At 42.6% G+C, this 26193-nt stretch overlaps 2 protein-coding genes and 1 pseudogene across 2 annotated transcripts in view; 2 read left to right on the top strand and 1 right to left on the bottom strand.

The window, feature by feature from the left end:
- Positions 1-5420: 5420 nt before the first annotated feature.
- Positions 5421-5846, bottom strand: LOC101629242 (histone H2B-like). The gene has a single exon (XM_004685909.1). It carries the CDS (start codon positions 5844-5846, stop codon positions 5421-5423), a length of 426 nt encoding a protein of 141 aa, XP_004685966.1.
- Positions 5847-5962: 116 nt separating this feature from the next.
- On the top strand, positions 5963-13579 carry LOC101629013 (annotated as a pseudogene).
- A 7431-nt stretch (positions 13580-21010) lies between these two features.
- Positions 21011-26193, top strand: part of LOC101628786 — a 27704-nt gene continuing 22521 nt past the window's right edge. Inside the window, exons 1-2 of the mRNA XM_012727062.1 lie at positions 21011-21115; positions 25914-26189. Coding sequence (XP_012582516.1) covers positions 21011-21115; positions 25914-26189 — 381 coding nt within the window. The remainder of the gene's footprint in view (positions 21116-25913; positions 26190-26193) is intronic.

Here is a 26193-nt window from a genome sequence, read left to right as displayed (position 1 = left end):
TGATGATTTCATTCAAAGCCATGTACACGTTTTGCAAACGATCAAGGAGGGCATTCAAAGTATGCCTTTCTCCTGGACCACCACCCCAAGCTTCCACCATCACTTCCAGAGAGATCCAGGCGGCTATAGGCCTGCCGCCTATGGATACCAGCGAGAAGGCCTTGAGCGAGACCACCAAGGCCCTCCTCAGATACACCGGCTGCAGTGAGCGCCTGCCTCGGGCCACCAGAGCCCTGTGAATCAAAGACTCTTTGCCGAGCCACCTCACTTGGTGGGGAAAAATCTGTACATCTGAAACCTGTGAGGTCCTCTGTCTATCCCCACCCTCACCCCATTCTGATTACAAAGAACACATTTTTATCGTGAATAAAATGTTGTCTACCCACTTGTCGTCATTTCCTGTCCTGACATTTCTAGAGGAAAGTCATGGCCTTCTTGTTTAAATGATATTCTTTCAGTACAGTCACTTTCCCAGTTCCCTGGTTTCTGAAATTTCTTTCAAATTCATTTCAGTTTATCTTGTTCTTTTCTACCTCAGCCCAGAAATTTCAGCTTGGAATACAGAGCCTTCATGGCTTCCATCTCATGGGAATTTCCAAGTCAGATGCCCGTAAGGTATGAGGTTTGAGTTTTTCCCACTGGAATCAGAATCGGGTGGTGATCTCTCTGGAAGTGATGGGGAAGCTTGGGGTGGTGGTCCAGGAGAAAGGCATACTTTGAATGCCCTCCTTGATCGTTTGCAAAACGTGTACATGGCTTTGAATGAAATCATCATATTAAGATGAACCTGTTTCAAAACCTTGTAGAAAGAGATGGAGTACGCAACATCGGGGCACTTCGTTCACAGCGTGCTTTCTAATTCTGGCAGTGGCTTTCCTAATACCTTTCTCGGTAAAGGCAGACTGAGAAGAATGTCAGAGGTTACCGACACAGCGTTCGAGCACCCCAGCTAAGCACACTGCTGCTGGGTGACAGAGCGCAGTGTATTTCTATGCCGCTGTATTCAAATGAGGTGGGTCTGCCCGCTAATCTGATTGGATGAAATGGTGATCCGTGATTTTAAGCGTGATTGGATGGTTGTACTTGGCACGGACCAATTAGAAGGTATGGAAAATCAGACTGTCTTGAAGCCTCTGCAGCCGCCCCCTTATCCCTCCCCCCGCACCGCCCCCCCACCAGAGAGCATTTGGAAGCCGCAGCTGCAAGCACTTTACTTGCAGAAATTTCAGCTTTAGTCAGTCCATTGAGTGTGAATTCTGCAACCGATCCTCGATGCCAGACAGTTCTGGTCATTTATTGCAGTGACCCAAAACGTACTGTTTGCCCAGTGCTAACCCACGCTGGCTAGAATAGGCAATCACGGACTTAGGGCAGAACCCCTGGAAAGTAAGAACCTGGCTAATCATTGCCTCAGATTCTGCTCCAAGACCTCAGTGACTGGAAAAAAGAGAAAGCGGCAACAATCTCCAAATATTGAAGAGAATCATCTATCTTTACAAAAATTAAAATATCCTAAAACATTCGTACATTTAAAACACTCTTTAAGGTACTTGAGTCCTAGAAAATGCTACGAACTGTAAAATTGTTGCATAAACATGAGTAATGTTCACTGAATAAAAAATCCTAAATGTAATAATCTCTGTGAGATAAAGTGAATCATTCAGATTTAATTTTAAAAGTTATCGTACAAATTTTATAATAATCGATTTGAAAATACAGAGAAATGTGTGATTTGTGGAAAGTTCAGATTTTAAATCTAACCTCCTACCACGAAAGGATGTAAGGACTAAGAAAGTGAAAGAAAGCGATGCCTGGCCCTCCCTGGTGGTGCAAGAAGTTAGGGACGCAGCCCTGCAAGCTAGCCACAATTGCTTCAGTGCGAGTTCGATTCCCCGCCCGGAGGTGATCCGCAGAGCGGGGCAGAGATCCGCAGAGCCCGGCAGACCTCTCCTCTCTCTCCCGCTGCTCCCCTCTGCAGTGTACCTCATCGATCTGCCTGTTCTGCTTCCCTCTCTGTCTCTGATGAATCCTCTCACCGCCCCTGCACCTCTGGCTTGTACCCCAATTCTGTATGCATAAATAAATAAATCTTTAAAAAAGAAAGAAAGAAGGCGATGCCGTATAAGCCTACAGTGAAATGGCTCAAGACCAGCTCACGCTTGGTACAAAGGACCTGTGACTCCACGCAAGGGAGTTCTGACCCTTGGCGCTGCCTGGGGTGCCAGAGACCCTTCTAGAACCCACTCACCACTGTCGCTCAGCCAGGGGGCGGCAAATGCGACCACCCTGAGCCCCTCGGGCAGAGCCGCCCACTGAGCAGTGGCCACTAATATCCATTAAAGCGCTAGTGTCCTGACAGCAAAAAAAAAAAAAAAAAAAAAAGTGTCCTTTGGGCACTTTTGGGAATGCAGTGAACGCGACAGCCTTTTGAGTACATGTGCACTGTGTACAGCCCACCAGAGATCCACCTGAAAAAAAATTTCAGTCAGTGCCCCTCGCGGGCACATCTCAAACACTATGGTCTCCGGAAGCCTGTCTAACCGGAAGTGATGATTGCTGCGCATGTACCCGCCTCAAACCGCATTCGTTATTGGTGGAAAGAAGCAGTGTCGGAAGCTTGGGCAGGGTGCCCGTGTTTGGAGAGCTACAGGCCTTTTTTTGACAAGGGAGGTGGCTCTGAAAAGAGCCTTTGGGTTTGGGGGCTCTGAAAAGAGCCTTTGGTTTGCGGAGCTCAGGTGGCCCGGGACAGGCGGCTCACTTGCCCCTGGTGCATCTGATGACGGCCTTGGTGCCCACGCTCACGGCGTGTTTGCTGCCGATGTCCCCGGGCAGCAGCAGGCGCATGGCCGTCTGGATCTCTCTAGACTTGACGGTAGTGCGCTGGGCGGAGAGGGCCAGGTGGCCGGCCTCCTGGGCGATGCGCCCTAACATGTCCTTCATGGAGGAATAAAGGACGCTCAGGGCCTCCTGTGAAAGCCTCAGGTCCCCGTGGACCTTCTTGAGAACCCTGAGAAAGTAGGAGGCAAAACTCTGGTTTTGTTTCCTGGCGCGCCTGAGGCGCATAAATTGCTTCCACTTCAGGGCCTCCTTCTTCTTCTGCTTGTGCTTCTGCTTCTTCTTCAGGCTCGGCGGGCTGGCGACTGTCAGCTCCTCTGAGCCCAGGCACTCCTCAGTCGAAGCCTCGACGAGAGCGTCGGCCATTTCGGAGTCAGCTTCCTGACAGCTGGCAGGAAGGACAGTGCAACGCTCTGAGGGAGCGGTGGCCCATTTATGCGTTCTGCTGTCGCTGACGTCATGGCAATGACCACCTCTCATTGGATAAAATGCACCGAGTGGCGGGGAGCAATCGCTGGGCAAGGAGCCACCTCTAACCTTTCTGTAACGTTTGTCAGAAAATCATTGAAAGCTGTCCTATAGAGCTAACAGTCATGGAAACATGAACTGAGGTGTGATTAAAGCACAGGAGATTTGCAAGTCGGTGTAAAAATTGTATGCTTAACAGAACGCTTACTCCTTCAACCTTTGTGGAAAATAAAGATTAAAATGGCAAATAAAATTATTCTGAAACAACTGGTGATGCAGGAAAATAGTAAAAATGACCCGATAAGAAAGTGATTGATTCAGTATTTTTAAGGAAGCATCATGATTTTCCATGGAAGATATCACACTACAGACACACGTAAAAAAAAAATCCATTGATACGGATCAGTAATATTTTGCTCAAGATAAAATGTGGTAACAGTTAGCTTGGAATGATCCTACAGTCACAGCATGTCAGAGTTACCACAGGTCTTTTTTGACCTGAGTGAGGTGGCTCTGTTCCCATATCAAACATAATGAGCTTCTGGTAAATTTGAACCTACAGCAGTGACACAATGAGTGGTGCTGCTGGTGGTGGTGGTCGGGGGTGGGGGTGGGCAAGTATCATTTAAACAAAAAGGACATAATGACGTTCCTCCAGAAGTGAAGGTTTAGGTCAGGAGATCAGGTCACATGGTTAAGAAAATCGTGGTGTTCCTAGAAACACTATGCGCCCAGATATATGAGAAAATATAGCTGGGAGTCCGACAACATTTTATTCACGGTAAAAATGTGTGCTTTCCTAATACCTTTCTTGGTAAAGGCAGACTGAGAAGAATGTCAGACGTTACCGACGTGGAGCACGCCAGCTAAGCACACTGCTGCTGGGTGACAGAGCGCAGTGTATTTCTATGCCACTGTATTCAAATGAGGTGAGTCTGCTCACTAATCTGATTGGAGGAAATGTTGACGGCAACCTTGTCAGTAACCATGACTTTAAATGTGATTGGGTCGTTCTACTTGGCAAGGACCAATTAGAAGTCATGGAAAGTACACTGTCTCGAGCCTCTGTAGCCCCCTCAGAGAGCACCTGGAAGCCGTGGCGCCACGGCAAGCACCTTACTTGCAGAAATTTCAGCTTTAGTCAGTCCACTGAGTGTGTGTGACCTCTGCAACCAATCCTCGATGCCAGACGGTCCCGGTCATTTATGCAATAACCCAAAATGTACTGTTTGCCCAGAGCTAACCCACTCTGGCTAGAACAGGAAGTCACGGACTTTGGGCAGAACCCCTGAAAAGTAGCACCCTGGCTAACCATTGCCTCAGATTCTGCCCCAAGACCTCAGTGATTGGAAAAAAGAGAAAATGGAAACAACCTCCAAATACTGGACAGAAACAGCTATGTTTATAAAAGTAGAATATCCTGAAACATGCGTACCTTTAAAAGTCTCTCTTTAAGATATGTAAGTCCTAGAAAAATACTATGATGTGTATAACTGAGTAAACATGAGTAAAGTGCACTGAAAAACAACAACAACAACAACAAAACACCAAATTGTATACATAAGTAATATCCTCGGGGAGATAAAGTGAATAATACAGGTGATATTAATTTTCAAGTTATCTTTCAAATATATATGACATTTGGTTTTAAAATACAGACAAATGTGTGATTTGTGGAAAATGAGGATTTTTAAATTCAACCTTCCTACCACAAAAGGATGTAAGGACTGAGAAACTGATGCCGTATCACGCTAAAGGAGCCCGGGATAATTCCACTGGACACCTTGAATGTGAGTGAACGCTACATCCCTGTGGGTATATGTGCACTTTACACAGCCCACCAGGGATCCACCTGAAAAAAATCTCAGTCAGTGCCCCTCGCGGGCACATCTCAAACACTATGGTCTCCGGAAGTCTGTCTAGCCGGAAGTGAAGGTTACGGCGAATATGTCCGCCTGGATCGTATTCGTTACTGGTGAGGAGCACGGGCAGGGCGCCGCCGGCTGGACAACCAGCGGGCCGTGTTTGGAGAGCTACAGGCCTTTTTGTGACAAGGGAGGTGGCTCTGAAAAGAGCCTTTGGTTTGCGGGGCTCAGGTGGCCACCGGGACAAGCGGCTCATTTGCGGTGGATGTATCTGATGAGGGCCTGGGTGCCCTCTCTCACGGCTAACTTGCCCAGGTCCCTGGGCAGCAGCAGGCGCACGGCCGTCTGGATCTCTCTGGACGTGAGGGTGGCGCGCTGGTTGGAGCGGACCAGGTGACTGGACTCTTGGGCGATGCGCTCGAACATGTCCTTCACGAAGGAATCCAGGACGCTAACGGTCTTCTGCGAGAGGCTCAGGTCCTTGTGGATGTACTTGAGAACCCGCGGGAAGTAGGTGGCAAAGCTATCGCTTCGGTTCTTGGCGCGCTGGCGTAGCACGCGCTGCTGCTCCTTCTGCTGCGTAGGCTGTTTCTGCTTCTGGCTCTGAGGGCTGGCTTTTGCCGGCTCCCCTGAGCCCGAAGGCTCCTCAGTCAAGGTCTCGAGGCGAGGGTCGTCCATTTCCAGTCAACTCCCTCACAGCGCACAGGAGGGACAACGGTGGCTGCCGAGTGGTGGCCCTTTTATAGGGGCTGCCTTTGCTGACGTCTCACAATGGCCACCTCTCATTGGAAGAAATGCAGCGGGGGCGGGCTGTCTCGAGGCAGAGTAGGCATCTAGTCACAAGGGATTGGTTCATCACCCTGCTGGGCATCACAGTGGAGTGGCGTTTCGTGACCGTCCTTTCTGTGACCGCCATCAGAAAAATCGTTGAAAGCTGTCCCCCTAGAGCAAATGGTCATCTGAAAACATCAACTCAGTTGTGGTGAAAGCATGAGAGCTTGGAAAGTCCTCACCAACCTCGTTGAAATTATAGATATTAAATAGAAATAGAATGTTGGCACTGCAGCCAGACCCGGATAATAGTTTCATTATTTGTACAATGAAAATATTTTAAAGATGGGAGGATGCCACAAGGTCCAGAACAAGAGTAGGTTCCACTTTTTACAACCTCAGGGCTTTCCCCACCAAGTGAGGTGGATCTAAAAGGAACCTTGGGTGTGCCGTGCTCACATGATGCCAAGGGAGACTTTTTTCCACCTGCGGTACCTGACAATGGCCTTGGTAGCCTCAGGCACAACCAGCGGCCAGTCTCCCTGGGCAGCAGCGGGAAGGCCGTGGTCTGGATCTCTCTGCACGTGACCACCTAGTCCTCCTTGTGAGGGACCAGGATGGCTACTGATATCATTAAGAAAATAATTCATAACGTACATGTCATATAAATAGCAAAGTCAGGTGCACAATTTTATACCTTTTTATGCTGCCATACCATCTAAAGCAACCCTGGTTATTTCCATCAGACTTTGATGAATGTGAGTGAAGGTTTCATCCTTATGGGTACATGTGCACTTTGCACAGCCACCAGGGATGCACTTCGAAAAAAATTTTGTCAAAGCCCCTCGCGGGCATCTTTCAAACTCTAAGGTCTCCAGAAATCTGTATCTCTGGAAGTGATCATCACAGTTAATGTACCCAACTTGATTGTATTCATTATTGGTTGAAAGCAACTGAGGAGAGCACGGGCAGGGCGCCGCGTCCTGGACAGACAGCAGGCCATGTTTGGAGAGCTACAGGCCTTTTTGTGCCAAAGGAGGTAGCTCTGAAGAGAGCTTTTGATTTGGGTCTCTGAAAAGAGCCTTTGGTTTGGGGGACTCAGGGTCCTGCAGATGCAGCTGGTGCCCTCGCTCACGGCGTGCTTATCAATGTCCCCAGGCAGCAGCAGGCGCATCGTGGTTTGGATCTCTCTGGACGTGAAGTTAGTGTGCTGGTTGGAGCGGGCCAGGTGACCAGCATCATTCTCCTTGAAGTGTGCTACAACATGTCCTTCATGAAGGAGTCCAGGACGGACGCTCAGGGCCTCCAGCAAAAGGCTCAGGTCCTTGTGGATGTACTTGAGAATCCAGGGGAAGTAGGTGGTAAAGCTCTGGCTTTGTTTCTTGGCGAGCCTGCAGCATGTGGATTGCTTCTGCTTCCGGGCCTCCTCTGCTGCTGCTTCTGCTTGTGCTTCTCCTTCTGCTTCTTCTTTAGCCTCTGCGTGTTGGCAATTGCCGGCTGTCCTTAGGCCAGGCACTCCTCAGTGGAAACCTCGATGAGAGCATCGGCTATTTTTGAGTCAATCTTGACAACTGGCAGGAAGGACAATGGTAGCCTCTGAGGGGCGGTGGTCAATTTATCGGGGTTGCTCTTGCTGACATCATGGCAATGGCCTCCTCTCACTGGATAAAATACACTGATGGCTGGAAGCAATCATTGGGCAAGGAACCTTCCTGTCACTCAGATGGGACTGAGTGACATTAGGGTGGAGTGGCATTTGGTGACTTCTAACCTTTTTGTAATGTCCACCAGAAAAATCTTTGAAGGCTGCCTTACAGATCTAACGGTCATCCGTAAACATGAACTGAGTTGTGATTAAAGTTTGAAAGGCCTCACTATATGTATTTTAATTATTATACTTGGTTTTGGTTTTGAGCGAGTTTGGTGACATTATCCAAACCCACACCACCCTGGGGACACTCATACCACTATTGATTTTTTTCCTCCTACAATTAACCTCTAGTTTTACTATAGAAAATGAGATTATAATAGAAATGCCTGACATGGTCAGTGTGCTCTGGAAATCAGTAAATTAAATGGGCTGCTACTCTCTCCAGCTCTGTTCAGAACCTCTGTGAGCTGCTAAGAGAGGATTGACAAAAGAACAATCTCCAAATACAGAACATATACCAAAATGAGATCAATTGTGAAAAGATTTTTGATGCCCTATAATTTTAACTTAAAATTGTGTTCTTGTGGTCGCGCAGCGGGTCAAAGCACAGCACTGAGAATCTAAAGCCGCTTCCGCATGAGTTCGATTCCCGCCTGCCCCAGAGAAGATCCACATGGTGTGGCAGACCTCTCCTGACCCTCCTGCTGCTCCCCTCAGCAGTGTACTTCGTCAATCTGCCTGTTCTGTTCCCCACTCTGTCTCTGGTGAAGCCTCTCACCGCCCCTGGGCCTCTGGCCTGTACCCCAGTTCTGTATGCACAAATAAATAAATCTTTAAAAAAAAATTGTGTTCTTAATAGCAGCTAAACACTAAAAATTCACCAAAGAATGGAGAATAAGGTTGAAAGAAGTGTCTTCCTCTGCACTGGCTGGGGCAGGGAGTTAACTCTAAGAGTTTGAAAGCAGGGTGAGGTGGGCAGAAGGGAGGTGGAAGAACTAGTGTCAGCTGCTGCACCGGCTGCTCCTGCCTGTTCCCTGTTGTTAACTCAGGCTCTGTCTTGATCGTGATGTTCTATAGCTACCAGGGCAGCCACAGAACTTCTTAGGGCATTTGAATCTGACAGATTTGGACTCACATCATGAAGTCAGTGCCACCTCTGACAGAAATTATCAAATTAATTGCATGTGTCATCCTTTCTTCCTGAAAGAATGTTTGGAGACAATGTTTTTCTTTTCTTTATTTTTTATTTTTTTACATCCTTCTTAATTTTGTGCATTTTTTCCATCTCAGTTGTAATCCCCATGGGCTTCCCACCACCAATTCACCCATGTGCCATCACCATAGTCCAGTGCACTCTTCCCACTCCCCTTTCCACCCCCATAAAATGTCTGGTTTATCATTGTTCATTGTTTTCATTTTTGCTTTATTACATTTTGCTTCTCTCTCTCTTAACCCCTGATCCCTTATGCTCTTGCTATGAGTGTAACCATCTGGTATTTTTCTTTTTCTTTCCGGCTTACTTCACTAAGTATGATCCCTTCCAGCTCCATCCATGTTACTGAAAAAGGCATTATTTTATCTTTTTGATTGCTGAATAATATTTCATTGTATATATGTGCCACATCTTTTAAATCCAATCTTCTATTTTTGAGCATTTGTGTTGATTCCACATCTTCCCTATTGTAAATAGAGCAGCAATAAACATGGGGGTGCAGGTGTCCTTTTGAGTCAATGTTTTTGTGTCTTTTGGTTATATGCCTAGGAGTGATGAATTGCTGGGTCATATGGTGGAAGTTCTACATTAGCAATTTGAGGAACCTCCACACAGCTTTCCATAATGGTTTACTATTTTGCACTCTCACCAGCAGTGTAGGAGAATTCTTTTTTCTCCACATTCTTGCCAACATTTGTTGTTGCTAGTTGTTTTAATATGTGCCATTCTCACTGGTGTGAGATGGTATCTCATTGTGGTTTTAATTTGCATCTCCCTTATTACAAGTGATGTTGAACATTTTTTCATATGCCTGCTGCCATCTGCATTTCTTCTTTGGAGAAGTGTCTTTGTAGCTCTTCTGCCCATTTTTTGATGGGGTTGTTCACTTTATTTTTGTTGAGTTTTATCTGCTCTTTGTGTACCTTTCTGATCAGTCCTTTGTCATTAGTATTGTGTGCAAATATTTTCTCCCACTCGGTGGGGTATCTCTTTGTTTTGTGTAGTGTCTCTCTTGCTGTACAGAAGCTCTTGAACTTGATGTAGTCCCAGTGTTTATCCTTTCCTTTACTATCCTTGCTTTGGATGATGTATCTTCAAAGATATTATTGAGGTGTATGTCATGCAGAGTTTCACCTACTGTTTCTTCTAGATATTTTATGGTTTCGGGTCTTATGTCTAGTTCTTTAATACATTTTGAGTTCGTTTTTGTGCGTAGTCCAGCTTCATTTTTTTTTTTTTGCAATAGCAGTCCAGTTTTCCCAGCACCATTTGTTAAACAAACTTTCTTTGTTCCATTGCATATTCTTTGCTCCTTTGTCAAAAGTAGCTGTCCATAAACCTGTGGGTTTATATCTGGGTTTTCTATTCAAATCCACTGGTCTGTATGTCTGTTCTTGTTCCAGTACCATGCAGTTTTGATTATTATGACTTGTAGTATAGATTGAAGTCTGGGATTGTTATGTCTCTGGTCCCTTTCATTTTAGTCAGGAGATTTTTGGCTATTCAAGGTTTTCTGTGGTTCCATATAAATCTCATCAATATTTGTTCTATTTCTTTAAAAAATGTCATTGAGATTTTTATTTGCATAGTGTTAAATCTGCATATAGCTTTTGGTAGGATGGCCATTTTGATGATGTTAATTCTTCCGATCCATGAGCAGGGTATGTCTTTCCATTTCCTGCGTCTTCTTGTATTTCTTTTATCAGGGCTTTATATTTCTTTGTATAGGTCCCTTCACCTCTTTTGTTAGGTTTCTTCCCAAGTATTTGATTATTTTTTGTTTCTATTATAAAGGGGATGGTTTTTCTGATTTCTACTTCTTCTGATTGGTTGTTTGTGTATAGGAAAACTACTGACTTTTGTGTGTTGATTTTATAACCTGCAACCTTGTTAAACTGGTTGATGGTTTTGATTAGTTTTCCTAAGGTGTTCTTAGGATTTTCCATGTATATTATCATATCATCTGCAAGTAAAGATAGTTGTACTTCTTCTTTCCCTATTTGGATTCCTTGTATGTCATTTTCCTGTCTTATTGTTCTGGCTAAGACTTCCAGTATTATGTTGAAGAGCAGTGGTGATAGTGGACATCCTTGTCTTGTTTCTGATCTCAAAGGAAAGGCTTTCAACTTTTCTCCATTGAGGATAATATTGCTTGTAGGTTTGTCATATGTGGCTTTTATCATGTATGTTCTTTCTATTCCAATGATTTTGAGACACTTAAACAAAAATGGATGTTAAACTTTGTTGAATGCCTTCTCCTCATCTATTGATATAATTATATGTTTTTTTTTTATTTTTTTGGTCAGTTGATGTGATAGATTACGTTAATTGATTTTTGGGTGTTGAACCATCCTTGTGCCCTTGGCATAAAACCCACTGCAAGAAAATAGTTACAGAGATAATTGAAGAGAACTCTCCTAATATGAAGTAGGAGATGAAAATGGACATACAAGAAGTGAGAAGAACACCAAACTACCATGATGGAAGGAGAAATACAGCCAGACCCATAATAGTAAAGCTGCCAAGAATCCAAGACAAGGAAAAAAATAATGAGAATGACAAGAGGTAAGAAACAAGTAACTTATAAAGGAAAACCAGTCAGGTTGACATCAAAATCTTCTGAAGAAACACTAAGGGGAGAGCAGAGAGACATAGTCAACAAACTCCAAGACATCAAGTGCCAGCCAAGGATACTTTATCCTGCAAAGCTCTCCTTCCTCTATGAAGAAAGAATAAGGATATTTTCAGACAAACAGAAACTCCACAATTTTGTCGACTAAACCCCTACTCCAAAAAATACTAAAAGAAGTCCGTAAGCCAAAACCAACAGAGGTGAATGTGGACAGATCAAAACAAGGAAGAAAAACACAAAAAGGAAAACAAAAATAGCAAATGTAGGTGCCAGTGTATCAATATTAACTCTAAATGTAAATGGTTTAAACTCAGCAATAAAGAGACATAGAGTGGCAGACTGGATTAAAAAACAGAACCCAACATTCTGCTGTCTCCAGGAAACACATCTAACCAAAATAAATAAATTAAATAAAAATAGATTGAAAGTAAAAGGAAAGAAAACAATCTTACAAGCAAATGGGCCAAAAAAAGAAGGCAGGAACAGCTATTCTTATATCAGATAATATAGACTTCAAACTAAAAAAGCTTAAAAGAGACACAGGTGGCCACTACATTATGATTACAGAGACAATACAACAAGAAGACATGATACTCATCAGCATATACATACCAAATGAAGGAGCACCAAAAAATATATGGAGACAGTGTTTTAAGAATCCAGCATGGCTCTGACTTTGGGGTTGAATCTACTGCTAGAGATGCAGTAAGAGGTGTAAGCAACTATCGGGGAATGCATAAAGTGGTCTTTGCTAAAGAGTGGCAGGACCAAGGGTGAATATTACAAAGAAGTTATTAAAGCCATACAACTGGAATTTTACAACAGATCATGGGACCACTATTTGGAGAGTCACTTAATTTAAAGGTTATACCTAAAGAAGATCATATAAGTACAGATAAATTGAAAGCCAGAGGACAGATTAAGTTTTTTGAAGACGTTCTGTTTGAAGATAAACTTCATGATTATGGGGTTTTAGGCCTAAATGTGAAAATTAAGTAATGCCATGTAGCTTTTTCCATTTGTTGCAGTTTATCTTGGGAATTGTCATGTGATTTTCAGAATGAATGACACAAAATTCTACTATATTTAGGAGAATATACATGAGGAGAGAGCAAAATTATTAATTTGATGCATATTTCACCTTGCCTCTTCACAAAACCTAAGGAAATATCGCAGTGTAAACAGATAAAGGAAGCAATTTGTGAGAAGTTATTATTTACTGAAAGAATTTAATCTAATCCTGCAGATTCACAGGGAACCAGAGCTGTGAATATAATGTGGTATATATGCTCACCATGGAGTCTGACTGGAGATCATGGCTATTTGGAGGGAGTACTTTTATTCTGAAATTTAATTGCCTTGTTAATGTGCAGATTTTCTGGAGCCTTAAAGGGAAAAAAAAAAGGATTGTTGCAGGCAGGTGGCATTTAAAAAATACTCAATTCTCCAACTGCTAGAATTGATATACAAACATGTGCAGTTGCTTGAAAAATCCATATTAACCCTTCTCTAAGAAACCTACTTAGGGAGAGAAGGGATATCAATAAAATAACAACTTTTAAAATTTAAACCATATTATCTTTAAGAATCAATAATAATGCATGCACAGGTAGTTCTCCATGTATGTGTATTAAACATAAAACATAGAAATTGAAATAAGCACTTAAAGAATTAAGAATAGATGAATCGGAAGTCATCAGTGAATGTTCATGCTAACTTTCAAGGTATCCAGGCTTTTAAGGTATATCCTTAAAAGTGTTGTTAGGGAGCAGTAATTCTAGTAGGAATTAATGGGTCCATTTAATAGGGGTAAAAATCTCTTTTCTATGTAAAGAACCTATCGGTTTGCAGAAGGGACAACCTTGCCCATTGCCTCTCGCATGACCTCTGGACTGCTGAATCACATGCAGCAAACCTTATAGGCTTAGCCTGGCTTGTGCCAGCTCCCTCTCATGCCAAGAGTAGTACAGTACAGGCTTAGGGTCGCCTCCCTAGCCTCTATTGTGTTCCTTTTGCCAACTCCTGGCAGGTGGCCAGAAGATGGGGCCATAGTGATTCTGGGCCTTGCTGGCGGTACCCTGCACCTACCATTTGGTACAGTCTCGCAAGCTAGTGCCTCTGCTTCTGGCTGCACCAGCTCCTAAGCCATAGGGTCTCTGTGTCCTCCGAGCAGATCTAATGGGTTTTCATAATGGCCTCTTCTCCACTGCAACCATCTTGCTATCCCATGTGACTGTCTTTTGTTATAAAATCTTTACTGGGACCTCCCTGGTGGCCCAGGGGTTAAGTCTCAGCACTATCAACTCTAAGCCCTGAGCTCCATCCCAGGCCAGAGAGCTAACCCAAATGGCACAGCTTACCTCTCCAGTGTTGCTCACTGTTCTCCTCAGTAGTGTATTTCAGTCAAATTGCCTTTTCTGCTGGCTACTGTGTCTCTGGTGAATTCTCTCACTCCCTGAACCTCTAGCCTACATCCCAGTTTTCTATGCAAAAAAAAAAATTTTTTAAAGAATCTTTTTTTTTTTTAAAGATTTATTTATTTCTGCATACAGAGCTGGGGTACAGGCCAGAGGTGCAGGGATGGTGAGAGGATTCAGCAGAGACAGAGTGGGGAGCAGAACAGGCAGATTTTCAAAGTGCACTGCTGAGGGGAGCAGCGGGCGGGTCAGGAGAGGTCTGCCTCGCCATGTGGGATCACCTCCGGGGCAGGTGGGGATCGAACTCATGCAGAGGTGGCTTTAGCTTCTTAGTGCTGTGCTTTAACCAGCTGCACCACCAGGGAGGGCCCTAAAATAATCTTTAATGGGGGTGGTCAATGTATTATTTCAGTGGGAATTAACCCCAAAAGACTTGTGTTCATATAAAAACTAAGAATGGACACAGAGACATGTATACAGAGGAGAAAATGTGAAGAGGTGGAGAAAGATTTTGGCCATTGCCAAGCCATGAGGAAAGAGGTAGATTCTTCACCCCACCTTTTAGATGGAATCAACCCAACCAACACCTATATTTGGACTTTTATCCTCCATTGGTTTGAATCAATAAATATATGTAATTTAAGACCCCAACCTGCAGTATTTTTTATAGCAGTCCTGGTGCACTAAGATAGTATTTCAAATAATTATGATTAAAAGCAGAAAACAAATCAAATGAAGATACCATCAGCAAGAAAATCAACCCTTTACCATTTCTGTCACTGAAGCTGAACACCCAGAACAATTATTATTGTGCAACACACCAGGTTGCACTTTGGTCTAGTGGTTGTGACTCAGTAGAGAAGGTCCCTTTTGGTTGACTTATGGAGATTTTCAAACCTCACAGATTGGAAATTGCCACCATCCATGTGACACTTAGGTGCAAGTTGAGATTGTCTGCATTTTCAAAAAATAAAGGTTAAGTATGAAAAAGAATGGGGACAGAGCAACTGAGAGAGTGAGAGCAGTAACTTCAGATTATAGGCTGGCTGAAACAAATTTAGTCTTCAACTTTTTGTTTTATTTATTTGTATGTTATTTTTGGGTCCTTCCTCTTAACTAACATCCATAACACTGGTAATGCTAAAAATTCCTTAAATAACAATATTCTTATTCTAGCAAAACTATTTTCCTTGGGTTGAGGTTATTATGTCCTTTTTAATAAGTGAATAAATTTCCTTCAAATTGTCTTCAAAGTAAACTACACTTTAGATTGTGATTGCTTACCAGGTTCCCAGTTTCCCTCAATCACACATTAAAGAGAATAATATGTTCTTGCTTCAATTTCCAGACTTTAAAATCAAAACATATTAACCATTCTACTTTTTAGAATTCTATGTCAGACATCCTTGAGGACTCAGTTATCATTCCATGAAGAATTGCAATGGCTTATTAATGTTTATATTAATGCTCTTCTTTGTTTTCTAAATCATATGCAAAAGAAACAAAGTGCATTTAAAATATCTCAGCGTATTCATTTTCTTAAAATGACTTCTGAAATTGTATGTTAGAGCCAGTGTGCAAGAGCAACTTTGGAAGAACACTTGTATGTAATGATTGAGGTTAAGAGTAGAAATTTGGAAAGCAGGCACACCAGAAACCTGGTTCACATAAGGCCAAAAGCCAGAGGTGGGAGTAGAAGTAATTAGTCATTTAAATAAGTCACAGTAATGAAACATCCTTCTACAGCCAACTGCTGTAGCAAATATCAAACTGCTATAGAAAGCGTATGGAGGTGCAGACCAGGGGTGGGGCTATGGAAACAGGACCCTTGTAGAGAATCACAGGTCCTTACAAATCGCCCTAGTCACACCCTAGAAGTAATTAATTTAACTAAAGTTAGCTCTACAGAGGAATGAACCCCTCCCGAAGAGAAGACTATCTGAGTGCAATTTCTGCTTTGGCAAGGGGCAGCGGCCCTTCCCTTCGTGCCGATGCAGGTGCTCGTGTTGTCAACCTTTTCCCTTTGCAGAGCAGCGGCAGCAGCAGCAGCCCTGATGCCCACCTGTGACCTGTGACCATGGTGATGCTTCTGCTCATCGACCTTCTCCCGTGGCAAAGCAGCAGAAGCATCTCCCCTCTCAAGGTGGCCACCTGTGACCACACAGGCCTCTCTCTTAGTAAACTTCCTTTGGGGCAGCTCTTTCTGCTTCCTTGTGTCTGTGCAAATATCCTTTCCTCTCCCTTTTCATAATAAGCCTGCCCTTTTGGATAAAACTAAACATCTCTGCCTCATGGGGAAATGAAGTTGTGAAACCTGCCACGTGTTGCTGCAAGGGGATCCCTCGTGAAACTTTTCCCAGAGATAACCCAAGGACACCACTCTCTGAGCCTAACACCTCTCCAAAATGACTTCATGTAACACACACAATACTGGATTATAAAGCAGCAAAATTACCATAATAGAAAGTAAGTGATTCTTCAATATGGACTTTTTTTTTTTTTCCCAAACTGGTTCTACGTTGTTTTTCTGAAAAGTTGCATGGCTCTGGAAAGGACTTTCAGCTTTTAAAGTTTTGTTGGTTGTGCAGAACAATTTCTAGGAACCACAAAGAAGAAGTTAGTTGCAAGTGATTTCATGGTAGTTTTTATAGGTGTATGTGCAACAAGCTCCTATTTAAAAGATGCTTGGTAAGATTTTTCTAATGTTCCATAATAATAATGCCCTATAAGTTGTCTCAATTGTTACTAAAGAGAGTTCTGGAGAAAAAACTGCCACTCCTTCGTGCTTGCATTTTCAATGAAGCTCTTTCTAGTATCTTGACCTGCCTCCAGTTTTCTCTGGAGCAAGTAGTGCTTGGTCAAATTGGAACAGGGTGGTCCCCAGGGACAGGGGTGGTTCCAGGTTCCCTGCTCCCCCCCAAGAAGGATGGAGCTGAGCAAGGAGGAAGAGAGAAGCTGAAGAGAAGACCGAAAGAATTATGGAAGAAAGATGGGGAACTAGAGGGAGACCTGGAGGAGGCACAGGGAGCAGAGAGATATGTGAAGAAGTTGCACTTGCTTCTTGGTCTTGAACTGGCTGAAACAGATGTGGGTGAGAGACCCGTGGGAGGTTAATGGCAGCTTTTATCTTGGTTTTGATTTTGCTCTTTCCATCCCAGACATGCTGGACTCCTTCTGTATCTTTCCTATGGGAACCAGAGGGTGCCTTAGACTTGTGGTAGGCTTTTGGCCCTGCTTTGGGACAGCCCTGATTGGCTAGGTATTTTCCCAGCATGGGGTAAGTAACTTCAGGTGCTTGATTTGAATACTATGTTCTGTCTTTCCATTCTCATCTCTTTATTGCATACTAATTGTATTAATGTTCATTTCCATTAAAGCTCTTATGTACTAGAGTATGTTTTGGTTTGATGTGGCAGATGGCAGAACCTATTTAGAGCGAGCAAGTTTGGGGGTCCTGGGGTTCCCTTCACTATACCCTATAATGAAATGTGTAATATTCTCTGTGATCGTTTCTTGGGAGAGTCTAATCTCTTGTTTGATGAGTTTTAAATTTTATGATGACCCACTTTTGTCTCATTGTTTGACTTGGAGTTACATTCTTCAGAGGCTTTTTTACATCTAAAGGAACAGTTTACTTGAAACAATTATAAATGTTCAAATGAAAAAAAATGGCAAAATATTGGGCTATCAAATAAGCAATGTGATGTTCAAGGGGTTCATAGAGTATGAAGCAAGAAATTAATTTACAAAGAAAAGTAGAAAATCATCAATGTCATTGAAATTCAGTAATGTTTTTTTTTAAATTGTTCAAATTAAAGGCCATTGGATCAAGAAGAAAACATGGTGTTACATTAACCATCATAGGAAATTTACCCTGACATTCATATTTTACAGGAAAAAAGGCAACTCTTTGTTCCCTTAATTCTTGACCACCTCTCTCATATATGATGCCAAAAGCCAGGAATATGTGCATCCTGTAGTCTGGGTTCGTAGCTTTAAATCACCAAGATTAAAAACAAGTGAAGAGAGAAATACCAAAAGACAAAGAACTGTACCCTTCCCCCTCAGTCTCCTGGATGACTATTACAGCAAGGCTGTTATTGGTTCGGCTCTGGTCACTCCACTACACTTTGGACCAATGAATGTGGCTCACAGCCTCGCAGTCCCCACTGGCTGCATCAGTATGGACTTGGAACTGAAGCTAAATAGTTAAATTCCTTTCAGACCCTGAAAAGCAGAAAAGAAAGAAACTTATCTAAACTTTTCTCTTCCAGGCTTGTATTGACAGATTGCAATAAAAGCAAATACCCCCAAGCTGAGCTTCAAGGCTGGCTGGGAACTAAAAATGCACAGAAGGGGTTACCCAGAGGAAGGAGAGTATGGAATTTCAAAACCACAGTTCTCTGAAGAAAAACCTCTTCATAGTTCATAGTATGAACAATGTACATTTCATAGTATGAAGTGCCCCGTGACTAGTCAGTGAAATTTAGTCAACCCCATGTTTATCTCTAACCTGTTTAAGTTTCTTATGATCCTTTGGCCCCTTTCTTCTGAATTGCTTATTTTCCTTTGTCTCCAAAAGGCTGTAGTTATTAAAATTCCAAATAATTATAGCGCAAAGATATAAACAGAATTACAACCTGTGACAACCAGTTGTATCTCAAAATAGCGAGGGAAAATTCTTCTCCTCTACAGGCCCCCCAAAACTCTGCCCTTATTCGGTAGAAAGCAGTTTCAGAAGTTGGACCCCTATCCTTTGCCACTCAATGAGGAGTGGGATATAAACTGAATAGGGAATTGTCATGGGCCCAATAACCATAAGTTCCTTGTATTTTCTGTTATTGTTCCTCTCTCAATGCTGAAATTATTTGTTCCTGCCCTATTTAACATTTTGCAGGAAAAACCAGAAAACAAGTACAACCTGCTGACACTAAGATGGAGAACTCATCTAGTGAATTACCAGCCTTACATTTACATAAGGAAATCAGGAACTGGGATTGTTGACACCATAACCTCTGTCCTTGAAATATAACACCAGTCTAATGGCCAGATGGCCACAAGTCAAAATAACATTGAAAAAGAACATAATGATCAACATGTTCCATGCACCCCCCCATCCCTTTAAAAATCCTACTATCAATTTGAGAGATCCCAGATGGTTTCTTGGGACACCAATCTAGCCATCTCCTTAGGATACCTGTCTTTGAATAAACCTTTGATTTCCTAATGCAAGCCCTTGTCTCTCATGTTTCACTTGCAGGAAGGCTGTCAACAAATCAACACTTGAATTGCTCTTATTGGACAATTAATCATCCACTGAGACATAAATTGCATGTAAAGAATTTTTGCATTTAAAACTTAAAATACTATTTGTAAAACTACAATAGGATAAATCTGAATGAAAAAAAAAAGGTAATTTCTGGGGTAAGTGACTACAAAAGAGAATTGTATTAAAAGTTTTATTGGTGGCCCTCCCTGGTGGCGCAGCAGGTTAAAGCACAGCACTAAGAAGCTAAAGCCACCTCAGCATGAGTTCGATCCCCGCCCCGGAGGTGACCACATGGCGTGGCAGATCTCTCCTGACCCGCCGCTGCTCCCCTCTGCAGTGTACTTTCGTCAGTCGGCCTGTTCTGCTCCCCACTCTGTCTCTGGTGAATCCTCTCACTGCCCCTGCACCTTTGGCCTGTACCCCAGTTCTGTATGCATAAATAAATAAATCTTAAGAAAAAGAAAAAGTTTTATTGATCTATTTTTGTATACTTTTTGAGTACTCATTTATGCATTTAAGTGATTTAAGTGAAAGTGTAAGTTGAAAAATGGAAAGTATAAGTTGAAAAATGTTTAAAATGGGTAGTTGATGGGTGGCATATTAGTTTGTTCACTTTATGTATCACTGTGTCACTCACAGAATACCTATAGGAATTGCCATATTCATCTCTCAAGACAGGTAATTAACATGGTAAATAACCTTATAATGATTTTCCATGGAATAAATTGCATTTATAGAAACACACAAATATATCAAGGTTGCTAAATTTGGATCAAGTTTAATTATTCGTTCATATGGAAACCATGCAAAACCGTGCAGGGGCTGGGGAAGGGGGGAGCCATTGTCATGGTGGGTGGGTCCTCAGCCATGCACTTACAGCTGCAATTGCAGGAAACAACTCAGGCTCTGGTGTGGCAACAGGGCATATTTACAAAGAAGAGAGAGAGATAATGAAACTGCGAGGAAGGAAAGAGGCAGGACCAGAGGGAATGGTCAGGCAGCAATTTGAAGTGAGGTTAGATGGAAATGTCTCAAAGGTCTGTGAAGGTTGTTGCAAATATTTCTCCAGAGGTGGCACCTCAACAGTTAGCAACAACAATCCAAAGCCCAGGCTGGGCAGCACTGGACACCAAACAGGTTGCAATGAGAGGAAATAGGACCAGGGGGAAATGCCAGACTGTCAAAGGCAGGGATCAATGTTTGTGTTCTTAGAGAAGCTGAACACTAACCAACAGCAAACACCCCTTTTTGAGACATTGAGCACATGGCTGTTATTGTCATTCAGCAGGCAATGTCAAGGTGGGGGTCCAAAGTTTGGTTTGAGTAGTGGTTGTGCTAGAGGACAGGGTGGGTGTTACAGCTCTGTGAAGGACTCCTAGGAGTGAGTCCAGAATACCTACATTTCCAACCTGATCGGTCCGTTTTACTTGGTTGGCAACAGTGCCACTCCCAACTGATTTGAGCCAATGAGATTTCCATCAGATTAATCTCTTGACAATACCAGCTGCTTGATTAGTGCTCGTGAGCTCAACCCTGGTTTCATAATTTAACTGTCTGAAACTCCACCAGTGTGCCTATGCTGACATATAATGAATTTGGGCTTCAAAACTGAAGAGCTTAGGTCAAGGTGGTGGTGAGAGTGAGCAGAATCACTGACAAAATACTGAACACCAGAATGGGACAGACAAAAATCTAGAGTAGATCCCTCTCTTCAGACTTATGGTTCTCTTTATGGTTAGGAAGGAAGCTCTGAGAAGAGCCCACGACTTGCTGAAGCTGTCCCCAGGCAGACAGCACACTTGAGGGTGATGACATACCATGAGTCCAGAGGCACTCTGCTGGGCATGTGGCAGACCTCCTACTGGAGCTAGGGTGCTTAAGCCAGGGGAATGGCCGGCCACCTGGCCTGCTCCACCCAGCGCGCCATCATCATGCCCAGAGAGATACAGATAGCTGTGTACCTGCTGCTTCCCCGGGACATGGGCAAGCGCGCTGTGAGTGAGGGCACCCAGGCCCTCATCAGATACATCAACCACCAGTGAGCCGCCTATCCTGGGCTGATACAGTCACAGTAATCTTCATTTCAGGGAGACAGAATTCCCATGACCATAGTGTGTGAGAGATGGCTGCAAGGGGCACTGACTGAGCCTTTTTTGAGGTGAGCTCCTGGTGGGAGTTGTAAAGTGAACATATATCCATAGGGATGTAGTATTCACTCACAGTCTCCAAAGTGTCCAGTGGAATTATCCATGGATTCTTAACTTGATATGGCAGTATATTAAGGTATAACGCTCTCCACTTCACTTTGTTAATTACACACACATATGTATTTATGTTAATTGCTTTATGCTAGAAATACATCTAAGTATGTAAATGAGGTTCAACATGCCCTGCAAACATAGCTAAATACACATTTACAGGAAATAATGACCTTTTTTACTTCCCTAGTTTCTGAAATTTCTCTTTCAGTTTATTCCAGTCTACCTTGTTCTACTACGGCCCAGAATGTTTCAACGTTCATACACAACCTTCCTGGCTTCCAACTCATAGAAAATGGAACTTTCCAGTGGAAACAACTCAAATCTCACACACATCTGACTTGGAATCCAGAAGTCACAGTCTTTGGCAAAGCCAGGTAGATTAAGGAGTGCTAAACCCATGAAAGCTTCCTATGGTGTTATACAGGGGCCTCAGGAGTTAGGGGATACTCTGCCTCGCTGGTTTTTTTTTTTTCTTTTGTTTTCTCTCTTGCTCTTTTTATGAATGGATAAAATCCACAGCAGGGAGTGGGAAGGGTCTGTAGCCCCTTGCACAGAATTAAGAAGTGGAAGGCAGGAATTGAAAGAGCTAAGATGACTCCTTTTTCTTATGCCATTTGAATGTTATAATTTATGATGACGTAAAAGTAATTACCACTGTGTCTTTGTCTTCTTGTCCCAGTGGCTTTTATTAGTTTTTTTTTTTCTTACTGCTTAATGATTAATTTTGAATATTTGGTGATTATTCTCAGTGCATTTCTAGTTAATTGATTTCTAGCATGTTACACACGTCCGGAAAGTCCATACTGAAATTAATATTTTCTGTTCTTATGTTAATGTCCAAAATTGCCTGTAAGTGTGTATATGAATACATATACACCTATACATGCACATATATAAATATATATATTTGTCTCATTTTCACTTTTAAAATAATTTGGAAATCTGGCCCTCCCTGGTGGCGCAGCAGGTTAAAGCATAGCACTAAGAAGCTTAAGTCACTTCCGCATGAGTTCGAGCCCCGCCTGCCCCGGAGGAGATCCACATGGCGTCGCAGACCTCTCCTGACCCACCCACTGCTCCCCTCAGCAGTGTACTTCGTCCATCTGCCTGTTCTGCTCCCCGCTCTGTCTCTGGTGAATCCTCTCATCCTCCACATCTCTGGCCTGTACCCCAGTTCTGTATGAATAAATAATCTTTAAAAAAAAAACATCTCTGTGGTTCAATTAGTAAGATGTAAGAGGCAGGTGCTTCCTTGTTTGAGCCAGTGGCCTGCTTTCATTGCACATTCCCTTTGAGTGATGCACAGTGGCAGGTCATTTTAGTTTGTTTTTAAAAATGAATGATTACAGGCCCTCCCTGGTGGCGCAGCAGGTTAAAGCACAGCACTAAGAAGCTAAAGCCACTTCCGCATGAGTTTGAACCCCGACCGCTCCAGAGGTGATCCACATGACTCGGCAGACCTCTCCAGACCCGCCCGCTGCTCCCCTCAGCAGTGTACGTCCTCCATCTGCCTGTTCTGCTCCCCACTCTGTGTCTGGTGAATCCTCTCACCATCCCTGCATCTCTGGCCTGAACCCCAGTTCTGTATGCACAAATAAATAAATCTTTTTTTAAAAAAGGAATGATTACAGACTGGGAAAGAATAAAAGCAAATCTGATTGAATTAGAATGTTAATTTCAAAGTCCGGATACTTGATAAGGATATTTAGATTTTTTATTTTATCTATTTTTGTGCTTTTTGTTAGTTTGCTTGTGTTACGTAGTAAAGGGAATTTTTTACAGGTCAGTGGAATTTTTATTTTATTAATATCGTTCCCCTAAATTCAGGCTTATGTGGTTTATAATGATCGATGCACTCCACCTATTTAGTCTTTTTCATAAGCAGCATTAGAACACGAGTGCTCACTTGGTCCTTTTGTTCTTCATTCACCCATCAGGTTAAAACTCAGATGTTGATTGTTTCTTCCAGTCTTTGACATCAAGCCAGTGTTTTCCTTAAAATGATAGTGCATTTTAAAGCATCTTTTTACTACAGCTTCTGCTTACTTTCAAGTGTGAAACAGTCAAAACATACAACTGTGCTAATGAATTCAATATATTACAATACCTTTTAATATAATATGTACAAGCCTTATAACATGTACCCTACTCTGTGTGCTAGGGTAACTTTGGTAAAGCATTGGAACGACAAATATTGGCATTTTAAAGCAGCAACAATTAGCATGATATAAAGAAGTCAAATGCTTTTATTCCTGAATATGCCCCTGGGTCTGTTTCTGAACAAACACATCTCTGAAAAGAGCCTGTGCTTTCTGAAAACTTTATTTCAGATCTGTAAATCAATCCTGTGGAGATTTTCATGTATTTGCTTTCATGTTTGTTCCCTAGGTCTTTTTTTTTTCTTTTGCACTAAAATCCTTGCACCATCCCTTTATATGATTTTCTAATATACCAGATAATGGTGATAATCATCCTGACAAGTGCATTCAATGTTTGTGAAACACACAAATTATTAGCAAAAGGATTTAAAGCTTGTACCGAGAATGGATGATTCTTTTGCCTTTAACATCATCAAGTGAATCGTGTTTGTAATTTACTAGTCTGAAATGGCTATGCTTTCTCGAATGGATTCTTTTTCTTTTGCCGTTTACCATGATACTCGATATGGTTGCTAATTTTTATGTGGACTTTAACATCTTGGTTTATAAAAATAATTGCTTAGAACTCTCTTAAATGCTGATTTTGCCTTACATCTTCTTTAATATGAAATTTCTCCCTTCCTACTATGTCACTATTTCATTAATAGGAAAAAAAACCTATACCTTATTAACCTGATGTTGATTATTTTCAGGATCCTGATCATTTGACCAATAGCTCATGATGACTTTACTCTCTTTCATTGCCATAGGTTGTAAAACCTTTTAGGGGGAGGGCGAGGAAGTTTGGGTTCAATTCTGTAACTTATTGTTTCCTCAAATGACATATTTTGTCCATTTTTTCCATTGGTGATATAGTTGAAAATTAACCTTTAAATAGAATAATATGAACTGTATTATTTATTTTGCCTCACTAATGAGATTACATGTATGTACAATTCTGTATTTTTTCTTTCAGTCAACAGTGCTCATATTCATTCAACAATTACACAGCTTAGCATATGTATTTTTCTAGGACTTAGTGGAATGAAGAGAGCATTTTAATTTTGGTTAAAGTTCAAGTATATATTTTACCACCTTATAAATATGCCTGTTTCTGTTATCAGAATCTGCATATCAGTTTATCTATTTTTTCCTTTTTCCAAGTCACTGAGGTTTTGGACCAGAATTTGGAAGTGGTGATTTCTTAGCTTGGTTCCTTAATGTTTCAGGAGCTCTGCACTGAGTCCAAAAGTCTCTGCTCTAGTCAGAGTGGCTTAGAGCAGCAGAAACAGGTGATTTTGGGTTGGTAGACAAATGTTTCAAATGAGAACAGTGGTTTACACCTGGCATCAATGATCTAGGTTGCCAAGGTCAGACACTCATGGAACCGAAGCTGAAATTTCTACAACTAAGGGATGACCTTAATCTCTTTCATTGCCATAGGCTGTAAAACCCTTTAGGGAGAGGGAGAGGAGACTTGGATTCAATTCTGTAACTTATTGTTTCCTCAACTGACATATTTTGTCCATTTTTTCCAATGGTGATATAGTTGAAAATTAACCTTTTCTGTTTTCAGTATCTGCATATTGGTTTATCTATTTTTCCAAGTCACTTAGGTTCTGTATCAGAATTTGGATGTGGTGGTTTCTTAGCCTGGTTCCTATGTGGCTTCCCAGGGCTCTTCGTGCAGGTCCTAGAAGCTCCTAGGTGGTCTCATTATTCCATACCTTCTAAATGGTCCTTGCCAAGTAGTCCCATCCAATCACATTTAACATCATGGTTTATTGACAGGACTTCATTCATTTGTGTTCCAATCTATTTGCAAGTATGCCTGTCTTCATTTGAATATAATGATGTAGAAGTAGCCTCTGTTCTGTCCTGAAGCACTATACTTTTTGGCTGGGGTATTGGAACACTGTCCGTCACTGCTAAGCTTTAATAACAACTCATTCGATATTTTCAGATGACTGTTTGCTATACAGGATATCTCTCAATGATTTTCTGAGGACATACCATGAAGAGTAGAGGTCAACAAATGCCAAAATGCTGTGACGTCCAGGAAAAGGATGAACCAATCCCATATGCTGCCTAGAAGCCTAGGCAGCCTAAAGACAGGCAGTCCCCATTGCATTTCATCCGATGAGAGGTGGCCATTGCATGACTTCCACAAAGACAAGCAGACCACAGCCCCTCAAAGGCCACCACTGTCATTCCTGCTAGTTGCCAGGAAATAGACTACAAAATGGATGACCAACTCACTGAGGCTTTCACTGAGGAGTCCCTGGGGTTAAGGGAACCAGAAAAATCCAGTCCACAGAGCCTAAAAAGAAGCAGGAGCAGAAGGAGGCCCCAAAGCAGAAGGCTGTGCAGTGCAAGCATTCCAAGAACCACAGCAAGCTTCATCACAGCAGCAGCAGCAGCAGAAGGCGGCCCTGAAGAGGAAGCAGTCCACGCGCCGCAGGCTCGCCAAGAAACAAAGCCAGAGCTTCACCACCTACTTCCCCCGGGTTCTCAAGAAAATTCACGAGGACCTGAGCCTTTCACAGGAGGCCCTGAGCATCCTGGATTCCTTCGTGAAGGTCATGTTCGAGCGCATCGTCCAGGAGGCCAGTCACCTGGTCCGCTCCAACCAGCGCGCCACCCTCACGTCCAGAGAGATCCAGACGGCCGTGC

The sequence above is a fragment of the Condylura cristata genome, unplaced genomic scaffold, assembly GCF_000260355.1.
Source record: "Condylura cristata isolate star-nosed mole 26May11 unplaced genomic scaffold, ConCri1.0 scaffold00019, whole genome shotgun sequence".
Taxonomy (NCBI): Eukaryota; Metazoa; Chordata; class Mammalia; order Eulipotyphla; family Talpidae; genus Condylura; species Condylura cristata.
This window is presented reverse-complemented; position numbering and strand designations above follow the sequence as displayed.